The sequence below is a fragment of the Propithecus coquereli genome, unplaced genomic scaffold (assembly GCF_000956105.1).
Source record: "Propithecus coquereli isolate 6110/MARCELLA unplaced genomic scaffold, Pcoq_1.0 Scaffold69, whole genome shotgun sequence".
Lineage (NCBI taxonomy): Eukaryota > Metazoa > Chordata > Mammalia > Primates > Indriidae > Propithecus > Propithecus coquereli.
Window position 1 is genome coordinate 3,872,177 of NW_012152951.1, and position 20,643 is coordinate 3,892,819.

Below are 20,643 nucleotides of genomic sequence, written 5' to 3' on the forward strand. Positions count from 1 at the left end.
AACAGAGTGAGACTCTGTCTCAAAAAAAAAAAAATATAGTGAAATCAGAAATGTTATACAGAGAGAGTCTGTAGCTTCATTTCGTTTCTGTGTTTGAGATGGCAAAGGCATATAAAGCTGTGAAAAACTGACATATACAAGATTATCTTATTTTATTTTTACAGGTATCAATTGAAATCGAAACTCCTACCCAGATATCTTTAGTTGATGAAGCATCGGGCGAGGTAACTAAATATTAAATATCATGTGATTTTAAAAACATTTAGTGCTGAAGTGATTGTTTATCTTTCTTGATTTTGAATGTTCATTTAACCATAAATAAAAATTTAGTCATTGAATAAGTTTTTAGGGGAGAAAAAACCCAAAACATTTGTGATTGTCTTAGTCCATTTGGACTACTATCACAAAAATACTATAGACTGGGTGTCTTAAACAACAGACATTTAGCTCTCAGTTCTGGAGGCTGAAAGTTCAAGATCAAGGCTCTGGCAGATTGGTTTCTAGTGAGGGGCTGCTTCCTGGTTCTTTTTTCTGTGTCCTCGCATGATGGAAAGGACAAACATGCTCCCTTGGGCCTGTTTTATAAGGGCACTAATCCCATTCATGAGGGCTCCACCCTCAAGAATTAATCACCTCCCAAAGGTCCCCCTCCTAACACCATCGCCTTAAGCATTAAGATTTCAACTTAGGAATTTTGGGGGACACATTCAGTCCATAATAGTGATTTATTTATTTCCTACTTTGAAAGGATCAGACATGGCTGATTTTTTTGGTTAAAATTGTTCCTTTTTAGTATTACATGCTAATGATGGGAACCCTAGTTGTTGATATTACTACATGGTATTGTCATATTTATTACACTTATTATAATGTTCAGGATATAAAACGGTGGTTAATATTTTTGCAGAAAATTTATGTATATCGTCATTTTTTTCTGAATCATTATTCAAAAAGTCACTGCTCAAGTGGGTAAAATTTATTTTTCATCCTTAAATTTAGAAGTAGTACTTTTGTGAATGTGTTATTTTAATAGGAGGTAGAACTATGGACCTGCTTTTTTGTTTTTCCCCCTGAAATTATATGCAGGGCTAAAAATTTTCCTGTTTGATCCAGTTAATAGTCATTCTGTAGCCTGATTATAACACATTGCTTTGATATGTTTAACTTTGAGGGTGTCTTGTGTTGCGTGAATGTGATCAGAACAGAAACTGATTTTTTCAGATATTTCTTCTTTGAAAAGATCAGACAGTTGAAGTATTCCTCTCTGCAAATTATCATCCCAAGGGGAGACTGCAGGGCCAGTTTCGGGTGGGTTAAAACAGAGGGGGAGGGGGCAAAAGATGCTCTAGATTTTTTTCTAGATACCATCCTGGATGCAGACAACTGCTTTTCCAGGGAATTGTAATTGATTCAAGGCCTTTGTCACATACAGGGATATATGGTGAGAAGCTTTCCCCAGGCCAGATGGCCAACAGTGGGCAGGCTTTGGGGCAGTCTTGCTGCCCCATTCTGATCCTTCATTCCTCTTCTTGTGGGCCATGGCCTTTGTGCAGTTTATCCAGCACCAACTGGTGGGAGGGGCCTTTACAGTGAATAAAGTTATACTGGTGTGAGGAGTCACATCACGGAGCAGCAAGCTGGTGTGTGCAGAGCCCTCCCCACTTGCCGCTGGCCAGAGAGGCACTGGTGCCCTGCAGGGCCTGCCCTCGAGGGACAGTATAATCTACAGTGCGTATGCGGACCAGGCTACATCCAGGCTTGTTTTTTTTTCAAACAGCTTCATTGAACTATAAGTCCAAGTCACAGAATTATGTATTTTAGAGTGTTTTCGGCCAGACGCAGTGCCTCACGCCTGTAATCCTAGCACTCTGGGAGGCGGAGGTGGGAGGATCATTTGAGCTCAGGAGTTCAAGACCAGCCTGAGCAAGAGGGAGACCCTGTCTCTACTAAAAATAGAAATTGGCTGGACAACTAAAAATACATAGAAAAAATTAGCCGGGCATGGTGGCGCGTGCCTGTAGTCTCAGCTACTCGGGAGGCTGAGGCAGGAGGATCGCTTGAGCCCAGGAGTTTGAGGTTGCTGTGAGCTAGGCTGATGCCACCGCACTCTAGCCCGGGCAACAGAGCGAGACTCTGTCTCAAAAAAAAAAAAAAAATAGAATATTTTCATCACTCCAAAAGAGAAACCCTGTACCTATTACACTCACTCTCCATTCCCTCCTCCCCCAGCCCCAGCAACCACTACTGTATTCTACTCTCTGTCTCTATGGATTTGCCTATTCTGGACATTTCACTTCCCCAGAATGACACAACGTGTCATCTTTTGTTTCTGGCTCCTTTCATGAAGCATGATGTTTTCAAGGGTCATCCATGTTGTAGCATGAGTCAGTACTTCATACCTCTTCATGGCCAAATCACATTCTGTGTATGGCATATCAGACCACATTTTGTTTATTTGTTCATCAGTTAATAGACATTTGGGCTGTTTCCACTTTTTAGCTCGTAAGAATAATCCTACCATGAACATTTGTGTACAAATTTTTGTGTGGACGTAAGTTGCCATTTCTCTTGGTTCTATAACTAGCAGTGGAATAGCTCAGTCTTTTGGGAACTCTATGTTTAATCATTTATTAAGTGGGCGAGGATTCTAATTGTTTCCAGGGTTTGGAGAGTGAGGAAATTGGGGGAGAAAAGGCATATCGTTGAGAGGTACTTGAATGTGTTCTATCGAGGAGAGTTTTATTTAGCTAAGTCTTAATGATAACTTCTATTACTTTTTTTTTTCTTTATTTTCTTTATAGAAGGAAGAGATTGTTGTGACTCTCTTACCAGCTGGTCACTGCCCAGGATCAGTTATGTAAGGGGGCTCATCTATTTTGCCATTATTATAATGTAGATATGTATTATATTTGTAGAAATAAGTTTTTAGGGTCTAAAAATTAATATGGATAGGGAGATTTGATTAGTCTTCTGGCCATTTCTTTAATCTTTGTTTCCAAATTGAACTTGGGGGATGGAGGTGAAGATCAAATTCGAAGCGTGGCTCTCTAACGATGGAAGTCTTCAATTACTATTTCTCCACTGACTTTGCATTCTCTTGTCACGTGGATTTTTCTCTCCATGAATAGGAATGATCTCAATATATAACTGAGAGTACTAACAAATCACAGGGAGCTTCTATTACAAACTCAGTGGTATCTCCATTCTGTTATTTCTTTCTACCCCGGGAAAGAGGCAACAGTTAAGTGCCTGGTGTGGTTTTAGAGCTATAGGAATTCCATTAACACTGTTATCACAAGAGAGGTGTTCAGCAGGACGCATTTGCTATGGATTTGGCATGCATTTGCTTTATTAAGATTTTGTATGAGACATAGAAGTCACCAAGATGTATTTCCTTTTCAGGTTTTTATTTCAGGGCAATAATGGAACTGTCTTGTACACAGGAGACTTCAGATTGGCGAAAGGAGAAGCTGCCAGAATGGAGCTTCTGCACTCTGGGGGCAGGTACTGGGCCTTATACAGCTCTTGAATGTGAGACTGCATGGTTTAAAAAGTTTTATTGCTCTTTTCCCACCAAACACAAGCCTTTGTTTTTGTTAGAAATCAAACTCGATTATACTATTTGTAATAGTTAAGCAAAGTTTTCTCCATGACATGGGATATCTGAATGTCCTCTACTGGATCAGGGCAGTAGTTGCATGAATTTGTCAAAATTCACTGCATGATTTATGGAAAATCCGTGTATTTTTATTGTATGGAAATCATTTCCCAGCAAAGTTGATTTAACAAAAATATTCCAAATGGAATGGAACACCCTGTAAAATAACTGGGAGTTTAAATCTTATACATAGTTTATATCCCCTCGGATGGCTAACAGCAGTTTATTTTCTTTTTTTTTCAGAGTAAAAGACATCCAAAGTGTATATTTAGATACTACTTTCTGCGATCCAAGATTTTATCAAATTCCAAGTCGGGTAAGTCTGCCTGGACGAACGTGGCCGTAATTCTAGCAGGAGGGTTTTTAGGATGACAGATCAGATTGTTTTTGTCCCTGTTGGCACGAGTACCCGTGAGTGTCAGGAATGAAAGAGTAAACGAGGCTCTTCACAAATGTCTTAAAAATCCTGTCTAGGGGGAGTGTTTGAGTGGAATCTTGGAGCTCGTTCGCAGCTGGATCACTCGGAGTCCGTGCCATGTCGTGTGGCTGAACTGCAAAGCAGCTTATGGCTACGAGTATTTGTTCACCAACCTGAGTGAAGAATTTGGAGTCCAGGTATGGCGACTGACTGTTCTTTTCTCTCTCACCCTTCCATTCTCCCAATTTCTTCTTTCCTTCCCCTCCCTACCTCTAAATAACCAAAAACAGTGACAGATGGAAGCAACCTATCAAAACCGTGTTTGCAGCAGAGGTTGGCGGCCCCTCCGACGTGACGTCATCTTTGTTTACTCACATCCTTATGGGAGGAAACCGACAGGAGCTCAGATGGCTTAGGAGAGCCTTCAAGTGAAATGCCCCATAGAGGAAGTATTTTTTTCCAAACTGTGGGTCATGAAATAAATTTAGTGATTGTGACCAGCACTGAAAATAAATTTGAACTAGAAGGTATCGGCATGTATTGCTTGCTGTCAGGGTCATTATCATTTTGGGAACAGAGAAGCAGGTGTATGTGTATCTTTAAGGGTAGTTGATTCCTGATTGTTTTTGTCTGCTTTGATCACTGCTGTATACCCAGTATTTAGAACCAAATGTGATGACATACAGTAGGCTCACAATAAATATTAATTGAATTCCTTCTGAAGGACGAAAGGACAGTATTAGCAGGATCAGATGAAATCCATAAGCCGAGTCTCTATAACATTTTATTTCCACCAGTGACCCAGTTGGACTTGTGCCTGTTGACATCCTGGCAGAATACTAACATGCACATTGAAATAGCCAAAAACTAGGTTTCAAGAAAGAAGAGGGGGTCAGTTCACTAACTGGGTGTTTTGCTCTGAATATTAACAATGTATTTATAGGAAATGTATTTCAAATAATTTCCTTATGTCTGTTACTTCCCTTAGGTTCATGTGGATAAGCTAGACATGTTTAGAAACATGCCTGACATCCTTCATCATCTCACGACAGACCGAAACACCCAGATCCACGCCTGCCGGCATCCAAAGGTACATACGCAAATGATTTATCTCGTATTGTTTGTGTGACCCTTAAAAAAGATTTTTAGGTTGAGAAGAAACCTCAGAAATTCCATTTTTTAGGCTCCATACTTTATAAATGTACAAACTGAGGCTATATTCCTAAATCGTCAGCTCAAGTTCATGCAGCTATACATTACTGTAGTCCATTACCATATACTTCATAATTAGTAAACAGACACAGATCCTTATAGTTTTCTGATGAAATCTATTCATACAGATTTGAGAATGCAAATTTGTTTGTAATGAAAGTAGTAGTATGTTATAGCTTATAATTTAAGGAAACATGCCTCATCCACCGCTATTTATTTTTAAGACATGACATGACCATGCTTATAAACTATTTGTCTTCTACTCATTTGAAATAAATATCTAAATAAACTTTACTTCACACTTTGAAATAGTTACATGTATTGATGGTCCTATTTCAAATGTATGTTTCCAGTGTCTCTGTAACTCACTTGTGATAGTTTTCTAATGCCACCATTAGACCCCCTTCGTTATCAAATGTCAGGAATGAGACTTCCATTTTGAATTTGCCTTTATATATTTTTTTCAATTAAAAAACTAAATTTCAGTTTTTCAGTTTAAATTGTCATGTCAAATTAATGATGTTCAAATGTAATGGTATGAGTGAATCTAATTTTCCTCCAAATTTTAAAATATCTTAAGCATTCAAATGCTGAGCAATTTTTTTAGTAAATACTGCATTTATATCTTTAGATCACCACTGTTGTAGTATTATTGGCTCCGTCAGCCAAAAGCCTAAAGTTGCTTGGCCCTTATGATAAAGCATAATTTTAAACCAAAAAAGAATTCTTATCTGCAGCATGGACTGTTCTTCTGTAGGTCACTGTAAGAGCTGCAAGGTAAGAAATTACTTCTGATGATTGGTAAGCTGTATATTCTATCTTGCATTCATGAATTTATTTCATTTTTTTAATGTGTGTGTACTTAAATACATATATATTCATATACATACACTTAGACGCATATGCAGTGGATTCTCAGATGGATAAAAATGTAGATATTAAATATAAATAATTTTGTACTTTTTTCTATTAGACTTATCGTCTTTGGTCCCTTGTATTACAAATCTTTTAATTGGCAAATTTCTTTTTGCTCTGAATTCTCTCACATCCCACAAAGTAGCTTAATTTGTAATTGCTACTGCTGTCATAGCTACTTTCCTGAGACACTGCTTCTAGCAGCTTAAAATATTTTTTAGATCACACAGCCTTTAAAAATACTGGCAGGTCCGGAGCTTGTGGAGTCCTGTCTTCATCCTCTTCCCAAGCCTCGTGAGAAACAGCACCAAAGGCACCCTGAAGAAATCAGACTGGGATGGAGTACTAATGGTTTTGGAGGACCCAGAAGTAAAAATAATGTCTTTGGAAAAGTCATCCTATTATTTTTGAGCCGTTTGAAAACACTTTTATTATTTTTTTTCCCTCCAACTTTATTTTAAAAAAAATATAAAACAGCAAAGTTTTAAGACTAGTTAGTATAAAGAATGCCATATTCCCCAGATTGGCCCGTTTGTTAACACTGCCACATTCTCTCTCGTGCTCTCTTTCTCTGTGTACGTGTAACCAAGCCCCCCACCCCAAACCATTTGAGAGTATGTTGCAGACTTGATGGTACTTCACCCCAAATTCTTCAGCATGTATCTCTTAGAATAAGAACATTCTGCCCTGTAACCACAATATTATTCCTCCACTCAGGAAATTTAGTGTTGATACAGTAATGTTAGCTAGTACATAGGCCATAGGCACATTTCCCCAGTTGTCCTAGAGTGTCCTTGATAGCTTGTGGGGCAGGCAGAGGAGTCTGGGGGACTTAATTAAGGGTCATGCATTGCATTCAGTCAGGCCTGAAGGGTCTCTTGATGTAGGTCACGTCCTTAGCCCTTCGCTTCTCTGTCCTCACGTTGATGCTTCTGAACGGTCCAGGCCAGTTGTTCTGTAGAATGTTCCCCAATTTGGAATTATCTGATTGTTTCCTCATGTCTACATTTGTTTTTCATGTCTGAAAACTAACCTACCTTTGTTTTTGAGACCCTTCCTATAAACAGATTTGTCGAAAATGTACAACCGTTTTTCTACGTTTTTGATCTTTTTTAGGCAGAGGAATATTTTCAGTGGAACAGACTACCCTGTGGAATTACTTCCAAAAATAGGATTCCACTCCGCACAATCAGCATTAAGCCATCCACCATGTGGTTTGGAGAAAGAACCAGAAAAACAGATGTCATAGTGAGGTAAGAAAGCAATGTCATAGGTCTTCTGAGAGAAACCTGGTTTTGAGGTAAACTGTCTGATTTAATCTAGTTTAAATGCAGTCCAGGCTAAGCCCAAGAAGAGGATATAATATTAGAGTCGTGGGAAATAACTTCTTAAATTTAAACTGTATTTAATCTGAGGATAAGCTGCCTCCAACCCATTGCAATACCATTAGCCAGTCTATCCTGACCTTTAGTTAGATAAGATGGTTGGAGTCTGAGGATATCTCAGTGCTTGCCTAGAAGTTATAAACTGACATTGCAGAGAACAGAAGGTCTTGGCAGGTGCAGGAGTTACCATGATGATCACAGTATCTTAGCAACATTCCCTTAACTTTGGCTGTTCAGGATGTATGCAACAGATTTCCATTTCTGAAAAAGATTCACTCCTATTCCGAGAAGAAGTTCCTGACTTAGGGTGATCTTGTACTGAAATAGCCTAAATGGGAAGGGTCAAAGTTTAGAGCTTAGCTTCGTTTTGCTAAGTGACCTTTTCATTTTTCTCCAGGACTGGAGAGAGTACGTACAGAGCTTGTTTTTCTTTTCACTCTTCCTACAGCGAGGTAAGAGGATCTGTGTACTCATAACCCTTATTGCTGACTGTTCTGCAGCCTTCATGGTTCACAGTAGTACTCTTGACTTTCAGAGGCATCTTTTTCTATTTAAATCTCATTTCCTTGCTTTTTCTAAATGTAGCCTATCCTTATTATTCACGGATTCCATATTTCTGTGTTTCCTACTCACTGAAAGTAATCGGTAAAGCCAGTATGAATGTTTGCAGTGCTTTTGTGATCGTTTGTGGACACGGGGACAGTGGTGAAAAATTCGAGTCCCCGACACGCACGTTCCCAGCTCAGATCAAGCAAGGCCGTGCTCTGCCTTCATGTTTCAGCTCTCATACTCTCAACAGTGTCCTTTTTGGGTCTATTGAGTGGCATGTTTTTCATATTTTTGTGCTTTTTGTTGGTGATATCACTATTTTAAATGGTGCCCAAACTTAGTACTGAAGTTCTATCTAGCATTCCTAAGCGCAAGAAGGCTGCGACGTGCCTTACGGAGAAGATACGTTAGATAAGCTTTGTTCAGGCATGAGTCGTAGTGCTGTTGGCCATGAGTTCACTGTTCATGAATCAACAATATGTATTAAATGAGGTGTCTTTAAACAGAAACACACATAAAATGAGGTTATGTATTGATGGACTGAAAATGATATTCACCAGAGGCTCCCAGGAACCCTACCCTGTATTTCCCCTAGGAGCAATGGTTCGGTATTTGCCAATTTGGTTATTCGTGGTGACTTTATAGAACATACCTACTGTGGATAAAGAGAATCGACTGTATTAATATATCGTTTTAAGGGCATTTGATGACAGGGAGTCAACTTGTGCAAGTGAGAGAGGATGTTCCTCTATTGGGTATCTCTCTTCTCCCTGTGGCCACTTCATCCCTGAGAACAAGCAGTGAATCATTTCTAGTACAGGCTTGACCTAACTCTCTTTATCCACATTCCCTTCAGGAGTCTTAGATTTCTACCTTCCTCAACTTTAATTGATTGTGCAAACCAAGTAAGTAGTGGGCAGGCAAGTAATGGTTTCTCTTCGCATGCCTAATTTGAAGGTACATGAATTGCTTATGAAAAATAAATAACAGATCCTCCTGCCTTGCCCCATCTTAACTAAAGTAGCCATCTTATTTTTATAGAGTTAATGGTAATCCCTGGGTTCCTGCCTCTTTTGATTTGGTCTTTTCTTTGGAAAGTTGGAGACTAAGAATCATTTTATGCCCTAGTTTGTCTTTCTATTTGCAGAAGGGAATAAAAATCTTCGTGTTGTCATTGTCAACTTTGTAATGCATAATTTTATTGAATGTTTCACCATGTGCCAGGGACTGGGCTAAGCACTTTACGTGTGTTATCTCATTTATACTTTTAGATGAAGAATCTTAAGATGTAGAGATGTTAGGTAACTTGCCAAGATCTATCTAGTAAGTGACAAAGTTCGTCTGGGTTGTAGAGATGTTTTGAGGAATAGTGACAGTTCCTCTGTTTATCATTCTGAACTTTGCAGAAAATCAAGGTATTTGTGAAATTTTTGCATGTAATTGTGCTTGCTTAGAATTGTTGGGAAAGGCAGTCCCATGTGCACAGTCTTCCAACCTGCACTGGCCACAGAAGAATGGCCTTTGGCCTGGAGCACTTCTTACCAAGAGGTAAAGAACACACATAGCTTGAACCAGCTTATTGCCTTGTGTAGAAATATCTTCCTCTATTTTTTGGACTCAGTGTGTGTTCCTTTGTTCTGCTTAAGACTGTGTGTCAATGGCCCTCAGGCACACCCCTGCTTTCCTTATTGCAGACACTATGGGGGAGGAGGAGGAGGAGGAGTCCTTCCCTTGTGGCAGGGGAGGGGTGCTGTAGGCAGATTGCCCACGCTGGCTATGGGGGACTGACGGACACTTGGAGCTGACCTTGCTCTCTCTATTCTCTGTAAGTAAAGCACTGTTCCATCCAGTGCTTGATGTCAGTGCTTTCCTTAGTGACTCCAACACCACGATGCCACGGGCAGAAGTGTTTGGATTCCTTCCCCAGGATTGGTAACCAGTGCATAGTGTGTTCTGCTCTATGAGAATAAACTGTTAGAACAAATTAAGTGAACTCGAAGATGTAATTCTCTTGGTATTGCTAATTATCTGTAGGCGGAAAGACATGCCTTTTTTTTTTTTTTTTTTTAAGAGAAAAGGTCTCACTGTGTTGCCCAGGCTGGCCTCAAACTCGGGGGTTCAAGTGATCCTCCCACCTCGACCTCCCAAAGCGCTAAGATTACAGATGCGCACCACTGCGCCTGGCTAAGAAATGCAATTCTAAGACTTTTTCTTGTGTGTATTACAGTTAATACTCAGCTAAATTCTAACTCACTTCAAAGGGGATTTGTTAAATATGGGCTACTGACCTTCTTGGACAAGGAAACTATCATGTTAAAAAAATAAAGAATCTTTGAACCTCATTTAATCAGTGATTCTCAGCTCTTGCTGTGGAGCAGTGTCACCTGGCGACATTCAAATGTACTGATTCCCAGGCCTGCATTTGCTCAGTGTTCAAAGGATCTGTGGGAATGAGGCCTGGGCATCGGCTGTTTGTCTTTCCCAAGAGGCCCTCAGGTGACTCCCACATGCAGCCAGTGTTGAGAACCACAGCCATGAGATTTCTGCTTCTCTTACACCTGGTATCCCTTTATCTCCTCTCACAACCTAGTTTTTCATCATAGAGATAAAACAATTGATCCATTTTCTCTTCTTTCTTCTAGATTAAAGATTTCTTGAGCTACATCTGTCCTGTGAACGCATATCCAAATGTCATTCCAGTAGGCATGACTGTGGATAAAGTGATAGAAATGTGAGTACTGTTTGTGGAATTTAGTGCCTCCCTTTGTGGCTTGTAGCTGGGTAACAAAGGATAGTTTTGCCTGAATGTTTACACATTTAGAACGTTGTGACGTTTCTCACCTTGTATTCATTTGCGCTTTTTCCTGGAGTGTTTACTGCAGTGTGGCAGAAGGTACAGGTGATGTCATCAGTTTGTCTTGGATGGCACCCCATCATACTAGCAGTGTGATCTTGATCAGATCACTCTTCTGAGCCAGTCATTTCAAATCAGAAAAACAATATTTCCGCCTCCTTGTTGGGTTTCTTAGAGGTTTGGAGATAATATATGAAATGCACCTAGCACAGTGCCAAGTAGGTGGTCAGTTAAAGGTTATCTATTGAATGGATAAATGGAAGTCAAAGGAGAGGTGAAACAGTATAATGGATATGTTTTACTACAGTATTCCCGTGTTTCCACCTCTTCTTGGAGTTTCACTTGTGCATTCATTAAAGCTTTCTTTAGAGCCAGCTATATGGTAGGGAGCCAGGCTGACTAAGGTACACCCTGCCCTAGCAGAGCTCCAGCCTCGTGGGGAGGCCAGGTGCACAGGAAGGCTCAGTATCCACTGCACACAAGCTGCTGTGGGTGCAGGAAGGAACCAGGCCTGGTGTCAGGGAATCTACCCCAGAGACCCCGATGAGGACATACAGGTAGCAAAAGTTTACGGAGAAGAGGATTCAGGAGCTCCGGACAGAGGTCTGGGTGGGAGACACAGATTTGGAGTTGGCAGTGCAGTGACAACTGAAGCCATGAGGACACAGGAAATCACCAGGAGGGCATGAGGAAGGATCACAAAGCTGTGGCCAGAACCCTGGGCAGCACGTCTGAGGGGAGGGGTGGGGGAGGCAGCGCTGTGACAAGATGGAGACAGGGTGGCCCAGAGTGGGACAAGAGCCAGGGAAAGGGAGTAGCGGGTATCAATGTGAGACTCTTGAGAAGGCAAACAATATAGGGACGACAATATATGTTACATGTGTGAGCTCAGTGAGAAATATGGTAGACTTTTGAGTTAGAAGCCATATTTCAGGTATTTGAGAAATGGGTAAAAAGTGAAGAAATGGATAGAACATTCTTCTAAAAAGCCTGACAGTGAAGGGAAAGTTATGGACAAGATGGTAAGTGGAGGCAGCAAAATTTAGAGGCTTGATCTTAAAATAGCTGAGACTTCAGTATGCCTTACGGAGCTAAACTTGAACATACATAAACTTGAACGTGCTCAGGCGTCACTTGGGGTACTTATTAAAAATGCATACTCCCCTGTCTCGCATTTCTGTCAGGGGATTCTTTCGTAGGTAGGTGAAGGATAGCCTCACTTTCAAAAGTTATCCAAGAATAGCTGAAATGACTGCAGAGAGAGGCAGTGACAAGAGCAGAGGTCCTTGGCCTGGGCGGGGAGGCTGGCCAGGGGGATGATCCAGAAAACACCGGTGGACCCGAGGACAGGGGTGCAATGTACAATGGGGGTGGTGGTCCATGTTTCAGGCTGGGAGCTTAAAGGCTCTGTTCAAGTGTGTTGTGTTAACAGATCATCCCAACGGCTTCTGGGAATCTGGCAGAAGGAGGCAGTTAACAATGAGGCCCTCAAAAAAAGAGTACAACACCTTCAAATCTTATTTCTATCCCTTTTTCTATTTTATCTCTGCCGTGTCTTAGCCTTCAGCCTAAGGATCCTGAACAAAGAGATCATCACATCTGTGAGATTCTTGCAAGACTTAAGTAAATCCCATTAAACTGGGAAGGGGAAACAACGAGCTACGCTGTATTCCCCGGATGCTAGAAGATGTCACCGTGTTACTAGGTTTTTAGGATAGGGACCTGCTTTTTAGTACTGTAAAAGCAAAGATGGAAGTTTTGCTCTAGTTTACTGAAGGTGTTTCCCTCCACCCTAGCAATTAGCTAGACATCTACCAGGCTGTATTCAAGTGCTTATAGTCACCACTTTAGTATACTGAAGTGACTTTTAATGATTAAACATTGCTTTTTCAGTTGTACAAAGTAGTTGTGTGATTTCCGCTATGGTCATGGTTTTGTAATCCCTATCAATGATGCTTACCTCCCAGCAGCTTTCCCAGAAGGAAAAATCAAATATTCTGATTCGTTTCAGCTTAAAGCCTTTATGCCGATCTTCCCAAAGTACTGAGCCAAAGTACAAACCACTGGGAAAACTGAAGAAAGCCAGAACACTTGACCGAGACTCAGGTAAGAACGGTCCTGGGTTCAGGGGTTTGGGCTTCCGGCAACGACTGCTTTCCAGCATGCTCTGGTCTGGTAAAAGTGGCCTTGGGCAGAGTGGACCTGGGTCCCACATAGCTCAGACTTGTCCCATGGTCTCGGGACATGCTTTCCTTTCTGTCTTCAGCCTGTAAAACCGGAGTTGGCTATCCTGCACAGGTTTAAAACAAGTGGTAAAATGTGTGTATTGTGTGGTGGTCTCAGCTTTCTGGAGCATGCCCTAAGACTTGCATAGCCCATAAAGAGAGGCTACGTGGTTAGCCTCGAGCACTTCCTTAGGACACTAGTAAATGCTGGTAAGAGACTTTTCTAGTCTTCATTTCTGATCACATTGATCAGTAGTGTTTGTACAAATGGATTTTCTCTATGCTTTTCTATCTTCGTTTATTGCTACTTTTGTTTTTCAGTGAAGGACAGAGGTAAGCCCTCAAATAGAAATCAGAACTTTAGATTCTGGGCAAAGCGCTGCAGCTTTACTGCAGCCAGCTTTAGTGGCTAGGATTCTTGATTTCCATTCCTTTGGAGGAGAGCCAGTTACTGTGCCGTACACTGAATACGTGGCCAAAACACACTAGATAATAAGGAGACTATTTATTCAACACCTGCTATATGGCAGGTATTGTGCTAGGTCCTTTACACATGTTAAAGCTAAACCTCTAGACAAATTTACGAGGGGGTACCATCCCAATTTTACCCATGAGGAAACTGAAGTTTAGAGAGTTAAGGAAACCCCCCAGGGTCTAGCAGGAAGTAAGTGATGGGCTGAGATTCTAATCTATGTCTGTCTCTCCCACTCTCTGCTTCTGCATTTCTGGTTAGAATATAATTTGAAAACATTTAGATGCCAATTCCAGGACTGATTCAGACACTAGTAATAGGCTTACTGTAAGAAAACACCTTTGTTTTTGTTTCACTAATTAAAAGATTCTAGAAAAGTTCCATTAATTTCAAATGTTAACTCCATCCTGTAATACATTTTCTTATCTTTACAAATTTAGTTTTAAAAACAGCTTTACTAGGTATAATTGATAGATTACACATTGCACATGGTTAAGGTATATGATTTGATACATTTTTACATATGCATATATTTGAGAAACCATGACTCTAATTAAGATATTGAAAATATCCATCACCCTCAAGTTTCCTTATGCCACTTTGTAATTCCTCCCTGCCTTCACCCCTGCCATGGCAACCACTGATCTGCCTTCTGTCACTATGGATTAGTTTGCATTTTTTAGAATTTTGTATATGCGTGGCTTATTTCACTCAGCACACTGGAGATTCATTCATGTTGTTGCATGTACCAATAATTCATTGTTTTTTTATTCATGAGTAGTTGTCCACTGCACGGAGATACTAAAATTTGCTGATCCATTCACCTATTGATGTACGTTACGTCACGCATAATTTGGGATTCCTAAAAATATTCTTTATTGTCTTCAGGTATGGGGCTGAAAAAATTTTTTAAAGTAATAATAAAAAATATCCTTGAGCTTTGTTTTGGCATGTGATTAACATGTTTGTAGTTTGATCCTTTTGTGTCTTTTTATCTTTGTTAGGCAGGACCAGAGCAGCATTTAGTCTATGGTTCACTTTCCCTGCTACCGAGGCAAGGCCCTTCTTGTTTCTCTTACAAATGCCCATGGATTATAAGGTTTTCACTCTGGCTGCTGGGAACAGGCACCATTCCTGGCACTGTGTGAGTTCTGAGCGCTGTTTCCTTTCGCTCTTTTGAGCGATCCTTTCCCTGGGTCCAGGTAGTGTCCTCACAAGCGTGTGCTGCTCGGATGCTGCACACTTAGGGGCCCTCCTGCAGCTCTTCGGAGTCCTCTCCTTGCCGCGCTCTCCCCTCTGGCCCTCTGCTCTGCAAACTCCAGCCACCCCGACCTCCTCAGACTCCCAGTTCCATCTCAAGGCAGGGACGTCCCCTCCCTGACTGGAATCTGTCACCAGTGAGCTGGACAATCACGGGCCTAGTCTGTTTCCCAATTCTCACGTTGTTGTCCTTCGTTGCCTGGCATCCAGTTTCTTGAGAGCCACTGTTTATCAGAGTTTGGTTTTTAGTTGTTTCAGGTGGGAGGTTAAATCTAGTTCCTGTTACTCCATCTTACCTGAAAGCAGAAGTCTTATCTTTCTTTAAACTTTGGTACCTATTATGCATCTACCCGACCCACACTTATTTTTGCTGAAATGTCTTTTTGAATCAGGCCATGGGTTTAAGTTTTTTTGAATTGATGCTCATTTCCATTTTTTTTCTTAGCTTTGATTTTGTTCCTTTTTGATTCCTTAGGCTTTTTATTCCTTACTAGTATGTGTATTATAGCAATAATTTTTGTAGCTTTTCTTATACAGGCATAGATCTTTAAACAGCCCTTCAACATGACTGTCTTTTTAGATGTATTTTGTAAGCAACAGGTGTCATCATAATAGTTTATGGTATGTCATTTTATGGTATGTCCAGGTATGTCATTGACTTTACAATTAGTATTCTGTTCTGTGAGTATGCTTTGAAATCTCTGGTGTTCTCTACAAACTTGTTGGCCAGTCTTTCAAGTCCTTTAGTTCTTAGAATGTTCTGTTGATCCAAGTCAGTGCTAATGTACTAGGGTTAAATCAGCTGCTTTAAGGTTTGTGTTCTTGTCTCAGCATCTGGGAGGCAAATACAGAAGTTGTTCTTCTTAGCCTCTTTTAAGAAGCTTTTTGTACTCTAATGTTTTATCTTTACATAATTAAATAGTTTACTACTATTATAATTATCCTTAGAGACCACTTTTATAAAATTACTGTTTTTGTTCCTCTTACAATAATATATTCTCACGGTAGATAATTGAGAAAATAGAAAGTTATGTAGAACCACACAAGTCTAAATTATTTTGATTAGCATTTTAATGTATTTCCTTTTTTTCTATTCGTTTATATAAATATTCACAAAACTTGGAGGAATGATATTGAAAATGTTTAAAAAGCAACATTATATAGGCACCAGTCAACAAGAACAATAGTAACTGTAGTGCTAGAGCAACGTCCTAAAGTTCTGTAGTGCAAAGCTCTTTGGGTCGGACTGCGGAGAGGTGAACTGGAATCCTTAGGGTCGGGCCCAGGGTGGTGGGAGACAGGAAGGACACTTGGCACCAGGGCAAAAGTATTTCAGTAACATAACAGCTGTAAGACTCCATAGGTGCATACAGGCTGAAAAGCAGCTTAGATCATTTTTATATATACACACACATATACACATATGTATGTGTATTTTTTTCACCTCATTTTATTGGAGAATTTTTCTTGTGTTATTCAAAAATGTCAATTTAATGGTTGCATATTTTTCATGACTATATAATGGTACATTTAATCTTTGTCATACATTTAGGTTATTTAGAACTTTTCAGTTTTATAAATAATGTGATGAACGTTATACATAAGTCTCTTTCACATCTCTTGTTGTTGGGCTATACTGTAGAAGTTAAGGTGCTTCATACATATTGCCAAATTGCTTTTCAGTATGATTTTTATAAACAATGCGTGATGGTAGAAAGTATCTATGAATTACTTATAACATTTGTCCTTTTTTTCATTGAGTTTAGGTGTTTTTTTATTATCAGTTTGTGTAAACTCCCAAGGATTTCGACACTTCTATATTGTGAAATTTTTTCAGTATTATATGCTGTTCCATTTTCATAAAGGTTTAAAATTCTACGTGTTCATAACAAAAAGTACATAATGTTAGAGTAAATTTCTAAGAGTATAGAGACTTTACTTGTTTTTCCAGTACACGAGATGACTGAAAATGTTTTGACGGAAGGATTGTACAGTTGAAACGTACCATGACGTTGTTATGGTATAGTCATTGTCTCATTTAGAGATAATTTGGGCATACCAGTGGAGGAGCTAGAACAAACATAATCCGTGGCCTAAGCCATAGCCTGGATACTAGGATGATTGCAAATACAGTAGCTAGACATTTCAGTCACCGTAAGCCCTTTAAGAATGAAGGGCAGGACCAATTACAAACCATAATAGAACACTGGACTTTAAGAACGAGGTTGGGTCTATGCACCAGCATATTGCTTCTCTGGCCTATCTCCTCACCAATTAAGTGGGAGCTAGATGATGGTATCTATGGTCTGTTACTTTAGTGGCTTTTAAAAAAAATGTAGTGTTCAGCCACATCCTTCATCTCTGGGAAAGAAGTAGGTTAACACCAGATTTAGCAAGAGAACAGTAAGTTGCCATACCTAGCAGTCTCATGAGCATTTAATTTCCTTCCTTAGGTTAGGTGCCATTAGCAGGCAGGAAAATACTTGCTTTCCCCCCAATTCCATGCCTTCACATTTTTCTTTGTGGGAATTTTATTCTCCAAGTAAGGATTTCTTCATTTTAAGAATTTAAGTGGACTGGGCTTACTGTTTATTGATAGAGCATGAACATGCTTAAAAATCAGAAAATGAATTTTGTTGACTTTTAGTTCTTGACACTGAATGTGGCTTACTCAGCATCTTGGTTAAAGTTGACTTAACCTGTACATGTTCCCTGGAATCTATCACAGCCTTGTGCACAAAGTAGATGTCAATAAAATGTTCATAGAAGGAAAACCTTAGAGAAAAAAATCAACTGTCTTTTTATTAAATCAGTCAACCCACTGGGCATCTACTATTTGCAGAGCACACAGGGTTTGCAAACCTGGCTGATGAACAGAATCAGCTGCAGAACTTAAAACAACAATCAAATCATTCACCCCTACTTTCTTCAGGGATTCAGTAGGTCTGGAATGAGATATAGAAAGCTGTAATGATCAGCCAGGTTTGAGAATGACTGATCTCTATCCTTAACTGAGAGTCTGGCATTATCAAAAGTTGAAGGATGATAGTTAAATTATTCAGAATATCCCAAGAATTAATTACTCTTTGAAGAAGAATGACCTCTATATTCTTTGCAATTCTAAGAATTAAAAGTGTAGGTAAATGCTACAAATTGGATTTTTATGGAAAGCACAAAATGGCTCCCTTTGCCTTGTTTCCTATAAAATTGTTTTGTTTGTTCCACAGAGGAAGATGGTGATGATCTCTTTGATGACCCTCTGCCAGTACCTTTAAGGCACAAGGTTCCAAACCAGCAAACTGTTCACCCTGAGGTATTTTCAATGACTGCAGTATCAGAAAACCAGCCTGGAAAACTGAGACAAAGCACAGGGTGCTACAAAGCAGAGAGTATGCAAAGCTCTCTTTTGGCAAACTTTGTAGATTGTGAAGAATCTAACAGTGAAAGTGAAGAAGAATTAGAAATCCCAGCTTTCCCAAAAGAAGCTCTGAGCCCTGTAACACTTCACCAGCAAAAGACTGATGGGGATGTACCACAGTGGGAAGTATTCTTTAAAAGAACTGATGAAGTCACAGATGAGAGTTTGGAAAACTGCCCTTCCTCGGCAGGGGGATCTCAGTCACCAAAGCTTTTCAGTGACTCTGATGGAGAATCAACCCACATCTCCTCCCAGAATTCTTCTCAGTCAACACACATAACAGAACAGGGAAGTCAAGGCTGGGACAGCCAATCTGATACTGTTTTGTTATCCTCACAAGAGAAAAATGGTGGGGATGTTACCTCCTTGAACAAAGTTGGGTGTAGACCAAGAATCAAAGAGACTATTCCTGCCTCTCACATGGAACAAAATGTACTTTGCCCAAAGGATACTCACTCTGATTTGAAAAGCAGAGATCAAGATGTAACTGTAGTTCCTACTGTTGGAGAACCAACTACTCTAACTGGTAGGGAACATACACCTGAGGCAAAAAGTCTGCTAAATCTTAGCACAAATGCAGATTCACAGAACTCCTCTGATTTTGAAATTCCTCCAACTCCAGAAGCTGAGCCACCTAAACGAGAGCATTTACAATATTTATATGAGAAGTTGGCAACAGGTGAGAGTATAGTAGTAGAAAAGAGAAAATGCTCACTGTTGGATATTTAAGAATTAAAAAACACTTCATCCTAGAGCAACCACTAAAAAAAAAAAAAAACCTCTGCAAAGAGATAATAATAGTCAATATCACAATAGATAAATTAAAATGGCATACTTTAAAATGTTCAAATAACCTAAAAGGCAGCAGTGAAGGGGAAACAGAGGGACAAAAATCAGGGAAAAAACGGAAAGCAAATAAGATAGAACTAAATCCAAACATATCAACAATTACATCAAATGTAAATGGTCTAGCTACCTCAGTGCAGAGACACTCAGGGCTGAGTGTGTGGCTCACACCTGTAATCCCAGCATTTTGGGAGGTGGGAGGATCACTTGAGCCCAGGCCCCAGTGAACTATGATACTGCCACTGCACTCCAGGCTAGGGTGACAGAGTGAGACCCTGTCTCAAAAAAGGGGAAAACAAAAAAGCCAACAAACCCCAACTATATGATGTCTACAAGAAACTCAATTCAAATGATAGAGGTAGGTGAAAGGATGAAAAGACAACCATGTAAACACTTAAATGAAAGGTAGAGTGGCTATATTAGTAACAATCAATTTCCTAATGATGAGAGGTCCAGTTCACCAGAAGACATAAGAATCCTAAATGTGTATGCACCTGACAATAGCTTCACTGGAGCAAAAACTGAAAGGAGAAAGACAAACTGATGCACAATGATAGTTAGGGGCTTTAACATCCCTATCGTAGTAACAGAAATAGTATATACACAGCAAATCAGAATGTCACCATTAGCCATCCAGACTGAGTTGACATTTATATAACACTCCACCCCAAAACAGCAGATACATCTCTTCAAGTGTACATGGAACATTCACCAAGATTGACCATATCTGGGGCCATAAAAATGCTTTAAATTGAAAGAATAAACTGATGGCTATAGAAAAAATAGGCACCTTATTTCCAAAGATGGTACATCACTTAAGAACCTTGATGTGAATACAGTGGTAAAATTAAAACTAGACATGTGGGACGTAAAAGAAAATGCTTTAGAATTAAATGGCTAAAAGTATGTGTGTGTTCTTTGTCATTCACCTTCCTCAAAGTCCATCAATAGGTTATGCTTTTGTTACGTATGTGGATTTAATAAAGTTTTAACTATATTCATACATGCTTTGGAATGCTGACATTTCATAGATTAAGGAAGCAGAAATCACTTAAAACAAGTTTAAACAGTCTCTAAAACACAATTTGAAGATTAAACTAAATGATACGCATTATCACCATGCTACATGGTAATTCGAACAAATCGTAGTATTGGACCCACTAGACTAATTAGGGTAATAGGACTCAGTATATATGTAACTGTACATATTCACTGATAGTTAAGACTTAGTTTCACCATCGTACCTTACGATCCAAGGTGGCTGTACAAAAAATGCCTGTAAACATTCTTCTGAATATATTCCTAGCATTTTATAATCATACCATCAATTTAATATTACACACTGCCACATTGTCATTGTTCTGTGTGCGAGTCTGGCATCATAAATGCTGGCTGAATGAACTTAAGGGCTAACAGTACCAGAACAGATTC

At 39.7% G+C, this 20,643-nt stretch overlaps 1 protein-coding gene across 2 annotated transcripts in view; it reads left to right on the top strand.

Annotated features, from left to right (window-relative positions):
• Positions 1–19,095, top strand: part of DCLRE1C (DNA cross-link repair 1C) — a 26,743-nt gene extending 7,648 nt beyond the window's left edge. For both annotated transcript variants that reach the window (XM_012660966.1, XM_012660965.1), the window contains 11 exons: positions 165–224; positions 2,802–2,857; positions 3,403–3,504; positions 3,902–3,974; positions 4,133–4,273; positions 5,065–5,166; positions 7,320–7,456; positions 7,986–8,040; positions 10,780–10,868; positions 13,003–13,097; positions 18,176–19,095. In XM_012660966.1, the coding sequence (XP_012516420.1) occupies positions 165–224; positions 2,802–2,857; positions 3,403–3,504; positions 3,902–3,974; positions 4,133–4,273; positions 5,065–5,166; positions 7,320–7,456; positions 7,986–8,040; positions 10,780–10,868; positions 13,003–13,097; positions 18,176–19,095 (1,830 nt within the window). The remainder of the gene's footprint in view (positions 1–164; positions 225–2,801; positions 2,858–3,402; positions 3,505–3,901; positions 3,975–4,132; positions 4,274–5,064; positions 5,167–7,319; positions 7,457–7,985; positions 8,041–10,779; positions 10,869–13,002; positions 13,098–18,175) is intronic.
• The last annotated feature ends 1,548 nt before the right edge of the window (positions 19,096–20,643 follow it).